This window comes from Branchiostoma lanceolatum, chromosome 1 (assembly GCF_035083965.1).
Source record: "Branchiostoma lanceolatum isolate klBraLanc5 chromosome 1, klBraLanc5.hap2, whole genome shotgun sequence".
NCBI classification, from domain to species: Eukaryota; Metazoa; Chordata; class Leptocardii; order Amphioxiformes; family Branchiostomatidae; genus Branchiostoma; species Branchiostoma lanceolatum.
Window position 1 is genome coordinate 817778 of NC_089722.1, and position 12798 is coordinate 830575.

At 40.5% G+C, this 12798-nt stretch overlaps 1 protein-coding gene across 2 annotated transcripts in view; it reads left to right on the plus strand.

Annotated features, from left to right (window-relative positions):
• Positions 1–9712: 9712 nt before the first annotated feature.
• LOC136428627 (glutamate receptor ionotropic, kainate 2-like) overlaps positions 9713–12798 on the plus strand; it is a 36972-nt gene continuing 33886 nt past the window's right edge. For both annotated transcript variants that reach the window (XM_066418301.1, XM_066418292.1), the window contains exons 1-2: positions 9713–9816; positions 12299–12448. In XM_066418301.1, coding sequence (XP_066274398.1) covers positions 9744–9816; positions 12299–12448 — 223 coding nt within the window. In that variant the 5' untranslated portion in view covers positions 9713–9743. The remainder of the gene's footprint in view (positions 9817–12298; positions 12449–12798) is intronic.

Below are 12798 nucleotides of genomic sequence, written 5' to 3' on the forward strand. Positions count from 1 at the left end.
ACATTCAGGCCATGTTGATTTGATTATATGTATGCCATCATGAGACCCCAAAACTGAGGCGAGCGTGCGAGTACGGCCCCCATTCCACTAGATGGCAATCGCGCTGCGCTCTTTCTGCGACCTACACTGTGACCCTTGACTTCATTATTGGAATATCATACAAAATGTACAAGTATGGCTAAAAAGACAACAAAACACACAAAGCGTAAAAGATTCATTTTTCATCTATGAAATTCGTTCAGCGCTCTGTCCAAATTTTACATCGCAGCGAGTTCCCCACCTTAGTGCAATGAGGGGTGGAAAGAAAAGGTTTGGCAAAAAAAAAGTTGCCTTCATTATGAAATCTATGTGGTTAGGAAGGATGAACAAAATTAAACATACAGCGTATGGTGTTCCGAATAATGATTTCTTCTGTTCTTTCACATCTTCCGCTCGTTCTCATTTAAATGTACACATTTTGTAATCTCCGTTACCGATTGAAATAAGACGTTCCTGACATCAGGATATGCCACATATACTGTAGTTTTTATGACGACTTAAAACTTTTCTAGCTTTTAAAAACGGCAGTTGCGTTTTTTGTATGTGGCATATCTTAAGGTCAGGAACGTCTTACTTCTAACGGTAACGGAGATTATACAATGTGTACATTTAAATGAGAACGAGCCCTTTGACTTTGGAATTGACTTCAAATGGCATTAGTATCAGTTTTTGGATTTTTCTTTTATTTGCAATTTTCAGCACAAATTTGTTGATTTCACAGCTGCTTTGTATGATTTACAGTATGGTCGGGACCTTTATGGGGGGAAAAGGACAAAAATTGATGCGGGCGCAGATGTCATCCATGTAATCAAATCAACACGGCCTACAGAGACGATAACCGGGCGGCATTTGTGATGCAAAATAGGTCGTAGGCGAGGTCAATGAACCCGCGGATATGACCCAATATCTTCTCTCGTTGCAACTGAGCCCATTGTATGGAAAATCCCTTTAACAATTGCTGATGCAGTTTTCATCAAATATAGGAGACAAAGAACAGAAATCTGGCGTGCCCTTCACATACCCTGCAGCTCTATTGCACGGGGAATCTCCGTGCAAAAGATATAGAAGTCAACTATCTTATTTACTTCTGTATTTACTTCCGAAGATTGAATTGATAATTTTTTGGGTGTGGGAGGGGGACGTAGGCACACTTTAGGTTTTTGTTGTATCGTCAGTTTGGTCTTGTATATACATATATCTATATGTATAAGTTTGTACTATTTTAACGATTTTTTCAGCAGCCTGTGGAGCCTGGTAGAGGCTATGCTGATCGTACCATAAATGTGACCCAGCCCTCAGCTTCATGAAGCCATCAACGCACGTGGAACTTCCGCACGTGCATAGACAGAAGATAAAAGAACGCATCACCAGAAAACTGAGTTCTGATTGTTCGTACGTAGGGGCCAGTTTCTGGCCTGTGCAGGTAGACAGGTAGGCAGGTACGTGCGGTCATTCACCCCGAAGGTCTGGCCACTAATTGCGTGCCCGATCGCTTAACATGTTTTTTCTTCACATTTATGAGGGCGGTTTGATCCACCTGACCACATCAAAGAGGCCGCCGAGGTGACTTGCAAAGTGTGTAATGTTATAATTCTGGAATGCCAGTTTCCAGCGTTTTTAAGTACATGTGTCAGTGGACTTATGTAAAGATGTTGCTGCTGTACAAGATACTTGGACGTAACTACATACGGAGGCACCAGATGCTTTGTACTGCCTGTTTACGTAATAGAAAATATTTTCAAACTCTAATTGTCTTTCAATTTCTTTGCGATGCAGATGAAAGTATAGCTTTTGAATGAATGAATGATTTGCATCTAAACAATCTGAAAATGAACAGCAAAAACCTCGGGTCCATAGGTCAATAAAAAAGATTGGGTGTTGCAGCACGCCTTTAGGACATATCATAACAATAGCTCAAGACGGGCATCCAAACCTAACACTTGGACGATCGCCCCGTCTGTTTTATTCTAAGGGCCCTGTCACACTTGTGCGTATATTCAAGTGCGTATGAGTTGGTTTAAGTAAAGTTTGGGGGGAAGATGTTGTTTTCACTTTGACCCACCGTTGTGCAGCCTGCTTGTCGAACCAAAGAAATTACTTCTTCGGCTGCAAACTTAACCTAAACAAAAAATACGTTAATACGCAACTCATGCGGGCTTGTATATACTCACAAGTGTGGCAGGGGCTTTAGTTCAACACTCTCTGTATGTATATCTCAACATTTTGAACTGTTGAACAGCATTTCAGACGGGCGCCAGTGACGTAGGCGCCTGACCCTTTCCCCGTGCTACTCCAGGTGATTGACTTCTCCTCTCGTGCTCAAACTAACGAACGACGTGGAAACGATTTCACCGATCACAATATCCATTGTGCTGCGCGCTGCCACTGACGTCATACCTACCTGCTGTAGGGGCTTTCCTGTCATCGTGATCAGTAATGGCCATTCGTCACCTGCGCCTTATCACTGACTAACAACCTGGCAGCTTTTCGGTTCATCTGAGCGTTCTAGCATGTAATATACAGGGTATGTGCATTAGAATTAACACCGAGTGGATAAGAATAGAGGACAAGTCACAAAACTTAGCGTTTAAACCTCCCACTATCGGTCGGAGACGTCGAAGGCCCCGTCATGCCCAATTGATTGTTGGGTGACAGCTCAAACTAACGACGTGGAAACGATTTCACCGATCACAAGATCCATTGTGCTCCGCGCTGCCACTGACGTCATGCCTACCTGCTGTAGGTGTTTTCCTGTCATCGTGATCAGTAATGGCCATTCGTCACTTGCGCAGAATCACTTACTAACAACCTGGCAGCTTTTCGCTTCATCTGAGCGTTCTAGCATGTAATATGCAGGGTAAAGGCATTAGCATCAACACCTAGTGGATAAGCATAAAGAACAAGTCACACAACTTAGCGTTTAAACCTGCCACAATCGTCGGAGACGTCGAAGGCCGTCATGCCCAATGGATTGTTGGGTGACATCTAGAAATAGAGTTACTGTAAATGCATTAAAGTTCGCGTGGTTTTTATTTCGCGCTAAGGCAAAAATGGGGTGTTTTCGGTGGGTTTTAAGTTTGCGGCAGTGCTAAAGTCACATACTGCTACAGTATTGGATAAAAATGTAAGCGGCGGTTTTAAGTTCGCGGTGAAATGTGCGGTCGCCACGAAAACCGCGAACATATAACCACCGCGAACATTTCTGCATTTACAGTACCTCGGCACACTGACGTCTTTATAGAGACGACAAACAATTAAAACGTCTTAAGGGGGCACTGACACCAAACACGGGACAGCGATCAATCAAGACGTCTTACATAAATGTTGCTTTTCTCAGTGTGATTTAAAATTTGATAAACATAACTACGCTTTAGACAGGTCTCCAGAGAGTGCGAAATGGAACGAAATGGAACGAAATAGTGCTGTTTTCAGTATCATTGGATTGACACTAACTATTTGGGGGGGGCGTTGTGCAGAGGATCTGTCCGGTGAAATCTCGATCTTCGCTTTTTTTTCAGCTAATTTTCAGCTAAGTAAAAACTCTCTAGGACGAAGCCTTCACGTTATTTTTTTGGTTACCGGGACGTACTAGTATCAGTATGTTATTTTGTTTTTCAGATCGGGACGGGGATCGTTGAACCATTGATAGGACACGCGCGCAGTTGAATGACAGGCACCCACGGTTCATTGACCTCCATGTATGGTCAGTTTCGTAATCATTTCCAGGAAATTTAGTCCATTTCACGCTCTGATTATCTCTCCCGAGAATCCTGCCATTCAGCTACCCACGTGTCCTATTGTTCAACAACCCCCATCCGGATCTGCAAAACGAAATAAGATACTAATACTGTAAATGCATTTAAGTTCGCGTGGTTTTTATTTCGAGGTAGGCAGAAAATTTCGCGTTCGCGGTGGTTTTATGTTCGTGTTTGAAACAATGGTAGTGCTACATTCATAGGTGGGCAAAACTTTCGCGGTGGCTTTAAGTTCGCGCTTTAAGTTCACCGCGAAAACGTGAGAAAAAAGTCGCAATTTTTTTTAAACATAAGTTAATCTCAAGGGAGCATTTCTGCATGCAAAGTACATTAAAGGATTGCATAGGTACGATGTAACTCAGATTGGCAAGCGTTACAGTTTTCTACCACATCTGCTTGGAAATTAGCCGCAAACCATTTGCACCTGCGGGCTAGATAGTTGAGCCCCACGTATGTGCAGCTGTGATTCAAAACAAACCTCTTCAAAATAAACGAAGACCATCGTAATGTAGTCAATTCAAACTCCGCTCTCTGTGGTTATAACCGTTATGATATTAGAAGCGCGATTCAGTAACTTAAAGGCTGATCGTAGTACATTATTAACCTGAGAAACTTCAAGCTAGCGTGCGGAAACTTTAACACTACAAGACCACAGGATGTCCATCACAACAGATACAAAAAACGGAAGTTCTTCTGCAGTGCCAGAGCCACACTCTAGGGGACCCAAAATTGACCTTGATCTTCATCTTCCCAGCACCTACCACTTAACCAAATACCAGTACAATCCATCTAGAGGTTCGAAAATTAGAATTAAAAAAGACAAACCAAAAACATTATCTCCATTTTCTTGGAGGTAATGGGATAATTTTCACTTACCAAATTCAAAGTCAAGGAATCAAAGAACCCAGAAAAGACCTTCATCTCCGGAGCTCAAGAGTCAAGATGGCCTCGAGTTAAAGAGTCCCACGGTGAGATAAAGTCTGAGACGTTGGCGGGCAGGTTTTTCATTGTGATGACTTTTAAGGCGTGGTGAAGCTATGTAAGAAGGTATGTATAGGCGTGGCCAGATTTAAGAAGTTATCTGAAAACCCATGACTCAACTAGATTCCAGGAAGGTCATTGACATCCCGGAAGGTCATTCACATCCCTTTGTAACAATGACACAACCTGAGATCTCCTTCATGATTTTTTTTACAAATACTATACTATGTACATTGTAGTAACGTTAGGCCAAAACAAGATGTTTTTTGGCAAACGTAAAGTTCTCCTGCATACATTAACAGTCGACCTGACAGAGCCCTTGTTTGACTAGTCTGAGGTATGTGGGTTAGGTTAACGAACTGGCCACGCCTAGAAGTTAAGCTCTCGTGCATGGATCGCTTGGAGACGTTTTCCCTATGCTACCGTACCTTATATGTGACTCATAAGGCGTGTACGTAAGGAGTGGCCGGTATTTTGTGTCTATCTCTCTATCAATGTGATGTCTCTAAAAATCTTTGACTTAACTGAAAGATTCTCTGTAACATGGCAGAAACACTTCACGATTCTATTGTACGTTAATTTACGGCTGTACAAAAACGTTGCAGTAAGGTTATCAAAACAAAACTGTACATATCGCCAAAGGTATATTTCGCCAAGTTGTTGAGGTCCTTATTACATTTCTACCTTTCAAAATAGTTCTATAATTGATATCTATTTTCAATACCTCAGAGCAAATTATATACCGATTATGATAATCTGATAATCTATACAGCTGGATTGAAATATGATAATTTATGATAATATGATAATGTACACAACTGGATTAAAATATGATAATGTATACATCTGGATTTAAATATGATAATCTATGATAATTTGATAATTTATAAAACTTGATTACAAAATGAAAATACCAGACGCTTCAGATGTCCATCCGAAATCATTCATCAAGAACAAGTTGATATTTTGAAAGGTAAATACAATGCACCACTTACCTGTTTCAGGGCCGTTGTAGACAGGAATATGCTATAGAAGATCCGTACGCGTGTTATCGGTACACGTGGTTACTGTTGCTTGAGTAACTACTTTTGGCGTGGTTAATGTTGAACGCTCATTACAGTTCCGTACGCAAAGTTATCGGACGAGTAAGACGCGCGGAGGCAAATGAAAGGTCAAATCCCCTCCCTATGCACAATAGAATACGTGACCTACGGTAGTCAACACCCCCAAGTTCATTCACCTTATTTTACACTTCCCATAATTCTTTGCCACAGGGACCTCGTAGGTTTATGGTTTATCGGCTTAAAACCAACAAACTCGGACAGATGTTCTTTAATTTGGCTCAGTATTGTTTCCCCCGTATCCAAAGCATAATAAAGTTGATTTTTCAAACTTTATACTTTCTTCATGGTTTACATGTGGTTAGGGCCCGGTCACGTGCATCACATGATCCGAACATCAAGGGCATTAATTAGTTTGTTTGTTAGTTTGTTTGTTTGTTGCTCTGTTTGAACTTTGTATATTCATGACAAGTTCAAATCAGCCTGCAGGCCGCTTTTCATGAGGGCAGAGGCAGACAGAACATATAAGAAAGATTCCTTCTGAGGAATGTTGATGTGTCCAACTGCATTCAGGTGTCTTGTGACGATGGATGTTATCGTATATCCTTGTCGACGCTTCTCTCTGTCATAGCCTCATTACTTAAATCGCACGACAAATTCTATACGACTGTGACCTAACGCTTAGTACTGTAGAATACTTAATGGTTGTTCCACCATGCTAGCGTTACATGTTACAAAACAAAACAGAATCAAAGTGTTGTCGTTGTAATCAGTTTATGATACTAAGATTTAACGTAATCCTAGTTAAAACTTACTTAAAAGGTAAACAACAAGATTTTACTTGGACCGATAGATACCTGCAGTACTGATCCTTGTCAGAAGGAGATATTTTCTGTTCTACACGCTGCAGTTTCGCTTTGCATTATCACTTTATTTCGCCAGGTGGCGCTGAGATTCGTCACTCGCACGTATGAAAAGCTCCGGGAGGCCCAACAAACATACTTGCATTCAAATGTTGACTTGACAAAATACCATAGGAATGTAATCTTCCAAAAAAGCACGTTGTACCGCGATGTGTACAAGGGGACGGCGGCTTTGTTAAGTATGGTACTTAAATGAGACAATTTTTTCTATCGACTATGAGAGATACCGCAGCACTCAAAAGGGCGGATGCTGAGTGGAGCTGCGCAAAGTCGACACGAAAATTGTGTCTATGGTACCCAGCACAGCAATGGCACACAGTGGTCAGTCCTCCACGACCGGTACACCCTCTTGACAAACATTGTTCTTTAAGTCCATGCGTGATCTCTGTCTATTATTAAAACGATTATGATTACTTCCATTAACATTAACCCGTTACATGAATCCGTCATTTTGAAAAACAGTGGGTATAGTGCAGCACCCCCATGCATTCTCAGTTTAGATACACAGGAGTGCATTATACTGGGGACGTCGGGTTGGAGATCTGCTTGGACGTATCTTGGACGGCTCGCGGAATTATGTGCCCTTATAGAATTATGTTAGAATCATCTTAAATCATGTCAAAGGTTAATATCTGAAGGTACAAATTTAAGTTTACGAAAATATTTAGAAGGATTACTTCATCAATTTGAGAACACCAATGTTATTATCTTGAAGTTTAGGTAGTTTTGCTATTTCAATACATTCCAGCGGATTCTGGTAGTCTCTGAATCACTACCACTGGTGGAAATCAGGCCAAATAAAGATCTGCTAATGGAGTTAGCCAGCCCGGCACTAGGTGCCAAATCGACCAAAATAGGAGGAAAAGTTGGCTAGTGGCCGACAGAGAAAAATTATACCAATTCCCAGCTTTCGCGAACTCGTTGGGGCGACATCCCCGGCATGCTTCGGTTCCATTTTCAATCTGGGGCCCGGCCGGGCAGTTTGTGGGAACGAAAAAGACACAAAACGTAATAAAATTCTCCTAGCCATATAGCGTTTTTTTCCTTGATATGCATTTTTCAATTTTTCTTTTTCGCAAGCAGCCCGGCCGGGCCCCGGATTGGAATTGGGACTGAAGAATTAATCTCATCTCTTTCCCAAAATGACTGCACGGTGCCTAGGCATTCTCAATAGTGGTTTGGACTTAAAGAACAATGTTTGTCAAGAGGGTGTACCGGTCGTGGAGGACTGACCACTGTGTGCCATTAGACAGAATAATGTAATAAAGTTGAACTTGTAGCCCTTCCATTAGTGTATATTGCATGAATCAGTGTAATTGTCCTCGTCAGCGAGACAAAAAAGAGCAAATTATGTTTTCTATGAAATGATCTGCTCCTATAACGGTGAAATAATTCAATTCTAGAGTTGAGACCTTATTAGATGGTCTTCTGTAGAATAGATTGATATTCAGAAGTTGATATACGTTGTCTTATATACAATTGTTAAGCAGCAAAGTCGTCAATCTGCGTTATTTTTTTTCATTTTACTTCTTGTCGTAGCGTTAATTTCTTCCCCAAGATTCTTACAAGACATCAATTCTTCGACAACGCCGCTGTGTTAAATCATTGTGCAATTCTCTGCTTCTCTATGTGTTTTTTGTTTTGTTTTAGAATTAGAGTAGCAAGTAAGAGTTTCTGTAGCGCTTATCTTTATAGTGATCTTCACAGAGATGGAAATTCAGCTCCTAACTCTGTCCCATTATCTCATTTGCTTTATCGCGGAAATCTCGTTTCCTGCTATCTACGACATTCGATCAATCACTCGAAAAGAACGCGAATCCGTCTTGATTTGGTTGGACGGAATTGTAGCTTTTTCTATCAAAACGTTTAGTCGTTAATATTTCCTAGTGTCAAAGATAGATTTTGCAGACTTTGGAAGTGCCAAACAATGCGAGTAAAACTCTATAATCGGTTAATACATTCAACATCTCCAAAAATAGTTTCTCATTGACAAGCAACTGGACAAAATTTTGAAACAGTCAGACATTTCAGACAGCATCCGCTATCTTTCGTCAGTGACTAAAGAAGGATCTGGTAGAACTAGGTTTTATACCAAAACTCTAAATAGATATGTTAATGAGGTGAAGACAATTTCAGATTCAACAACGTATATTCAACATCCGCCTTGTCTGCTTGACAATAAGAAGGTTCCATGGCCCTGTTTCAAATACTCCTACCAACAGTTTTGATAATTCGTAAGAGTAAGTATACCTTTTATGACATTGTTACATACCATGACACATTAACAGAAGTAAAGAGAGTTAGCCCGTGATCTCATTCTCTGGAAACTGAGGCATGACCATGGCAAATTTGAAGTGTATAGTGATTTGCAGTACACTTTCATCAGTTAAATGACAAACCATGATCTGTTATTCCGGAAGACAGTAACCTTGCTCTTAGTAATGTCGAACATAGATCCAGCTTTTAACTGTGTTGGTCAACGTCTCAACGATTATTAGGATATATAAACTGTTAACCACGCTACTTCTACATAGTAATATTATCGTGTCGACTTAATTGTATACGTTATTGTTAGCTGCGGCGCAATTCAGTCTCCATACCGCAATGACGTTTTGTCCCATGTTTTTATCAATAAACCAATTGCTACTACTACTACTACTACTACTACTTACTACAGAAACAAAGACGCTTGGAGAAGCAGCCCGACATGCTGCTTGTGATGACAGCCATCAATCACAAGGCTGCACTCTAATTACCATGGTAACAACGTAACACAATTACACGAGGGTGACGTGATTCACAGCAGAGTAACTGGAGGCGACGCAGCCCAGTTCGCCTGCAGGGCACTCTCCATCACTGTCATCTAAATTGACGTTTTTAGGCAACGATAACTTGGTTACCTCTTTTGCAGAGATAGCGGGTAGATCACATACATGTAAGGCCTTCACGTCGTTCGTGTGTACGTGTGTTTTGGTTCGTGCGAAATGAAAGGCGTTTTGCGGTACGTGGTCGTTGCTGCGGTGATGAGATGGGCTCTGGCCGTGAACGTGACCATCGGTATGTGTGAGCTTTTCTGTCATCTCTTTTAGGTCTTCCATAGGGGGACTTTCCGTCTTCCATTGCCTCCAACAAAGACGTCAAACCCAGCTTGTTGATATAGCCTACAGTCGTATTTAGTACCAGTAACCTATTGCTACAACAAAGTCAGTCACAGTTTACTGACATATCTATGTTTTCCCTATGTGTCTGCTATGTATTTGCAATTATCTCACGGGCATGAACTTGCAATAAAACGTCTTTATTATCCATAACCCAACGATGGCTTTTTACTGACATCTTCTACTTATCATCGAAAATTGTATGATCTACATATGCAGAGCTTTTATAAGCTGCCTTTGTCAGATTTTGGTTATCTTTTTGTGGAAATTTGAACTTCATTACCAGGAAATTAAGCTGTACAAAAGTCGTTACCTTGATTTGTAGTTTGCCAGAGGCATTGTCGGAAAATACCCCAACAGTAGCACCATTGTAGGTCATTAATGAGCTTAGGTAACACCTGAACATCAGAAGACAAGACTCTTGATTATGTTGATGTGTAAAGATGTTTCTTTCACCAACTCGGTGAAAACAACCTCGTAATTCAGCCCAGGCTGCCTGGAGGTTTGTACGTCTTGCTATTTATGAATAAACCAGTCTACTACTACTACTACTACTACTACTACTACTACTACTACTACTACTACTACTACTACTACTACTACTACTACAACTACTACTCTGGAGGAGCCGTTTTTGGTAATCTATGAAATTCTGTTCAAGTCCATTATTGGGGAATCTAGCCAAATAAGACTCAGAAGTAGTGTCAGAGCTTGGAGTCAGAATACGTATTCGAACTTTGCATTTTTTTTCTAAATTTTCCGACTAAGTTTCAAATTATCAAGGAATAGAAGTGGAGTAGGACATGTGCTATTTGGCCAATGATAATTTTTGATGTGGCAATTTTTGTTTAGTTTCACATTTCTGACAACGTTGATCTTATTGGCTAGTTTCAAGACATACAAAATTATTGCATTTTTACGAACCCCCAAATTCCATGATACACGTAGACAAAATTTCCAAAAAACGTACTACAGATGTAAGGTAACTTAACATACATGCAGCTAATGTTCATGTAGTTTGTACATAAACTTATACTCATTCGTAGTGTAGTAAGTGTGAGTAAACTTTGCAAATTGTATATTACATTTTATTTCTATTTTGACTCCTGTGTCAATACCTTTCACACAGTAAAGACGAGGGACATTTGCCAAAACCCATGCTTGTTTTTTTATTAATATCACGATGAGAAGTAAACATACGCCACAAATAGTTACTCGAGCAACTGGATAAAATTTTGAAACAGTCAGACGTTTCAGACAGCATCCGCTATGCATCTGACTGTTTCAAAATTTTATCCAGTTGCTTGAGCAACTATTTTTGGCGTATCTTACTACCTGGATGTCGAACCTTCATCAACAGAAGTGAACATGTTATTTTACGTGCTTCAAACAATCGATGGAGAGGGACCCTAGCCTGCAGAAATCGATGAGTTGCTGCCTCTCTATTTTACATTTCCTCCTGAAACACTTCCGGGTACATTAGCGGTGCATCAGATAAAGTCTTATCTTACTACACTTAGTCAAGATGTTACAAATAGCTTCTTAACCTTAAAAGTAGGGTAAGTGTTTCTTTTTCTCCTGATAAGATATGGCACTTTATTTCCCATGCTTTACTTGTGAAGAGCCTCCTAATGATTATTGACAAACTGTCAAGAACTTCTAGCTTGGTATTAAGCAACATTGAATGCAGACAAGCTATGGAAAATATGCAACATCGATAAATATAAAAGGAGTGATCCTAATTTCCGTTTATGGCAATCAGAATTTCAAGTTTTTGTTTGTTTGTTTGTTGTTTGTTTTGTATACCCGGTATACCGCCTCATAGCGTAGCACACCAGGTTTGTACTGATCAGTTTTTTTGTTATCTCTATCTCACACCGGGAAGGATTTTACGATATCCGTTTCTACGAGCGGACACGGACCATGAACCAGCCTTCGCCATACAATATGTTGTATGTTGTAGCAATTGTACATTGCTGCACCATAAATGTATAATGGTATATGTTGATAGAGGTATTAGGACTCAAATGACTGTGTATCTCTGTTATATTGTATCTGACCCTTACCTCTCCCTTCATGACCTCAATGAAAAGCGGCCTGCATGCCGATTTGAGCTTATCATGAATAAACAATGGTTCAAACAAACTACTGGAATTTGTATCCAAACAATATTTTACCCACGTTTTCTAACATATTTTGACACACTGGTAGTCTCTGCATATGTAGCGCTTCTGATTATGCCTCGTCTGAAATATATTCCGTTAGGTGGTCTTCTCTTCATATATCCCCGCCGATTGAATATCAGCGCTTGATGTTTCAACTCAAGATTGAATAGTGAACCGTGTTAAGCTTTTTCAAAGACACTTTTTTTGCCACCACAGGGGTCGTGAATCTTGGAAAAGCCTTCCCCGGTTTTGAGCAGGCGCTGAGCAGCATCCAGGGGAGCGAAGACTTCCCGGAAAATGTCCAGATCAACAAAGTCGAGAAATCACTCAACGTCAAGCGTGACAGCCTTCCTGCTTTAAGTGCAGGTGTGTGTGTGTGTGTGTGTGTGTGTGTGTGTGTGTGTGTGTGTGTGTGTGTGTGTGTGTGTGTGTGTGTGCACTAATTTTAAAAAAAGTGGGACTTTTCGTCTGCCATTGCGTCAAAAAAAGTCAAACCCAGCCTGTCTAGATATAGCCAACAGTCGTATTCAGTATTAGTAGTCTATTGTTACAACAGAGTCAGTCGCAGTTCACTGACACATGTATGTTTTCCCTATGTTTCTACCATGTATTGCAATTAGTCCACGGGCATGAACTTCAATAAAACTTCTATTTAATGAATGAATGAATGAATGAATGAAGACCTTTATTGCACATTTCTGCCACACTTGGCTAAG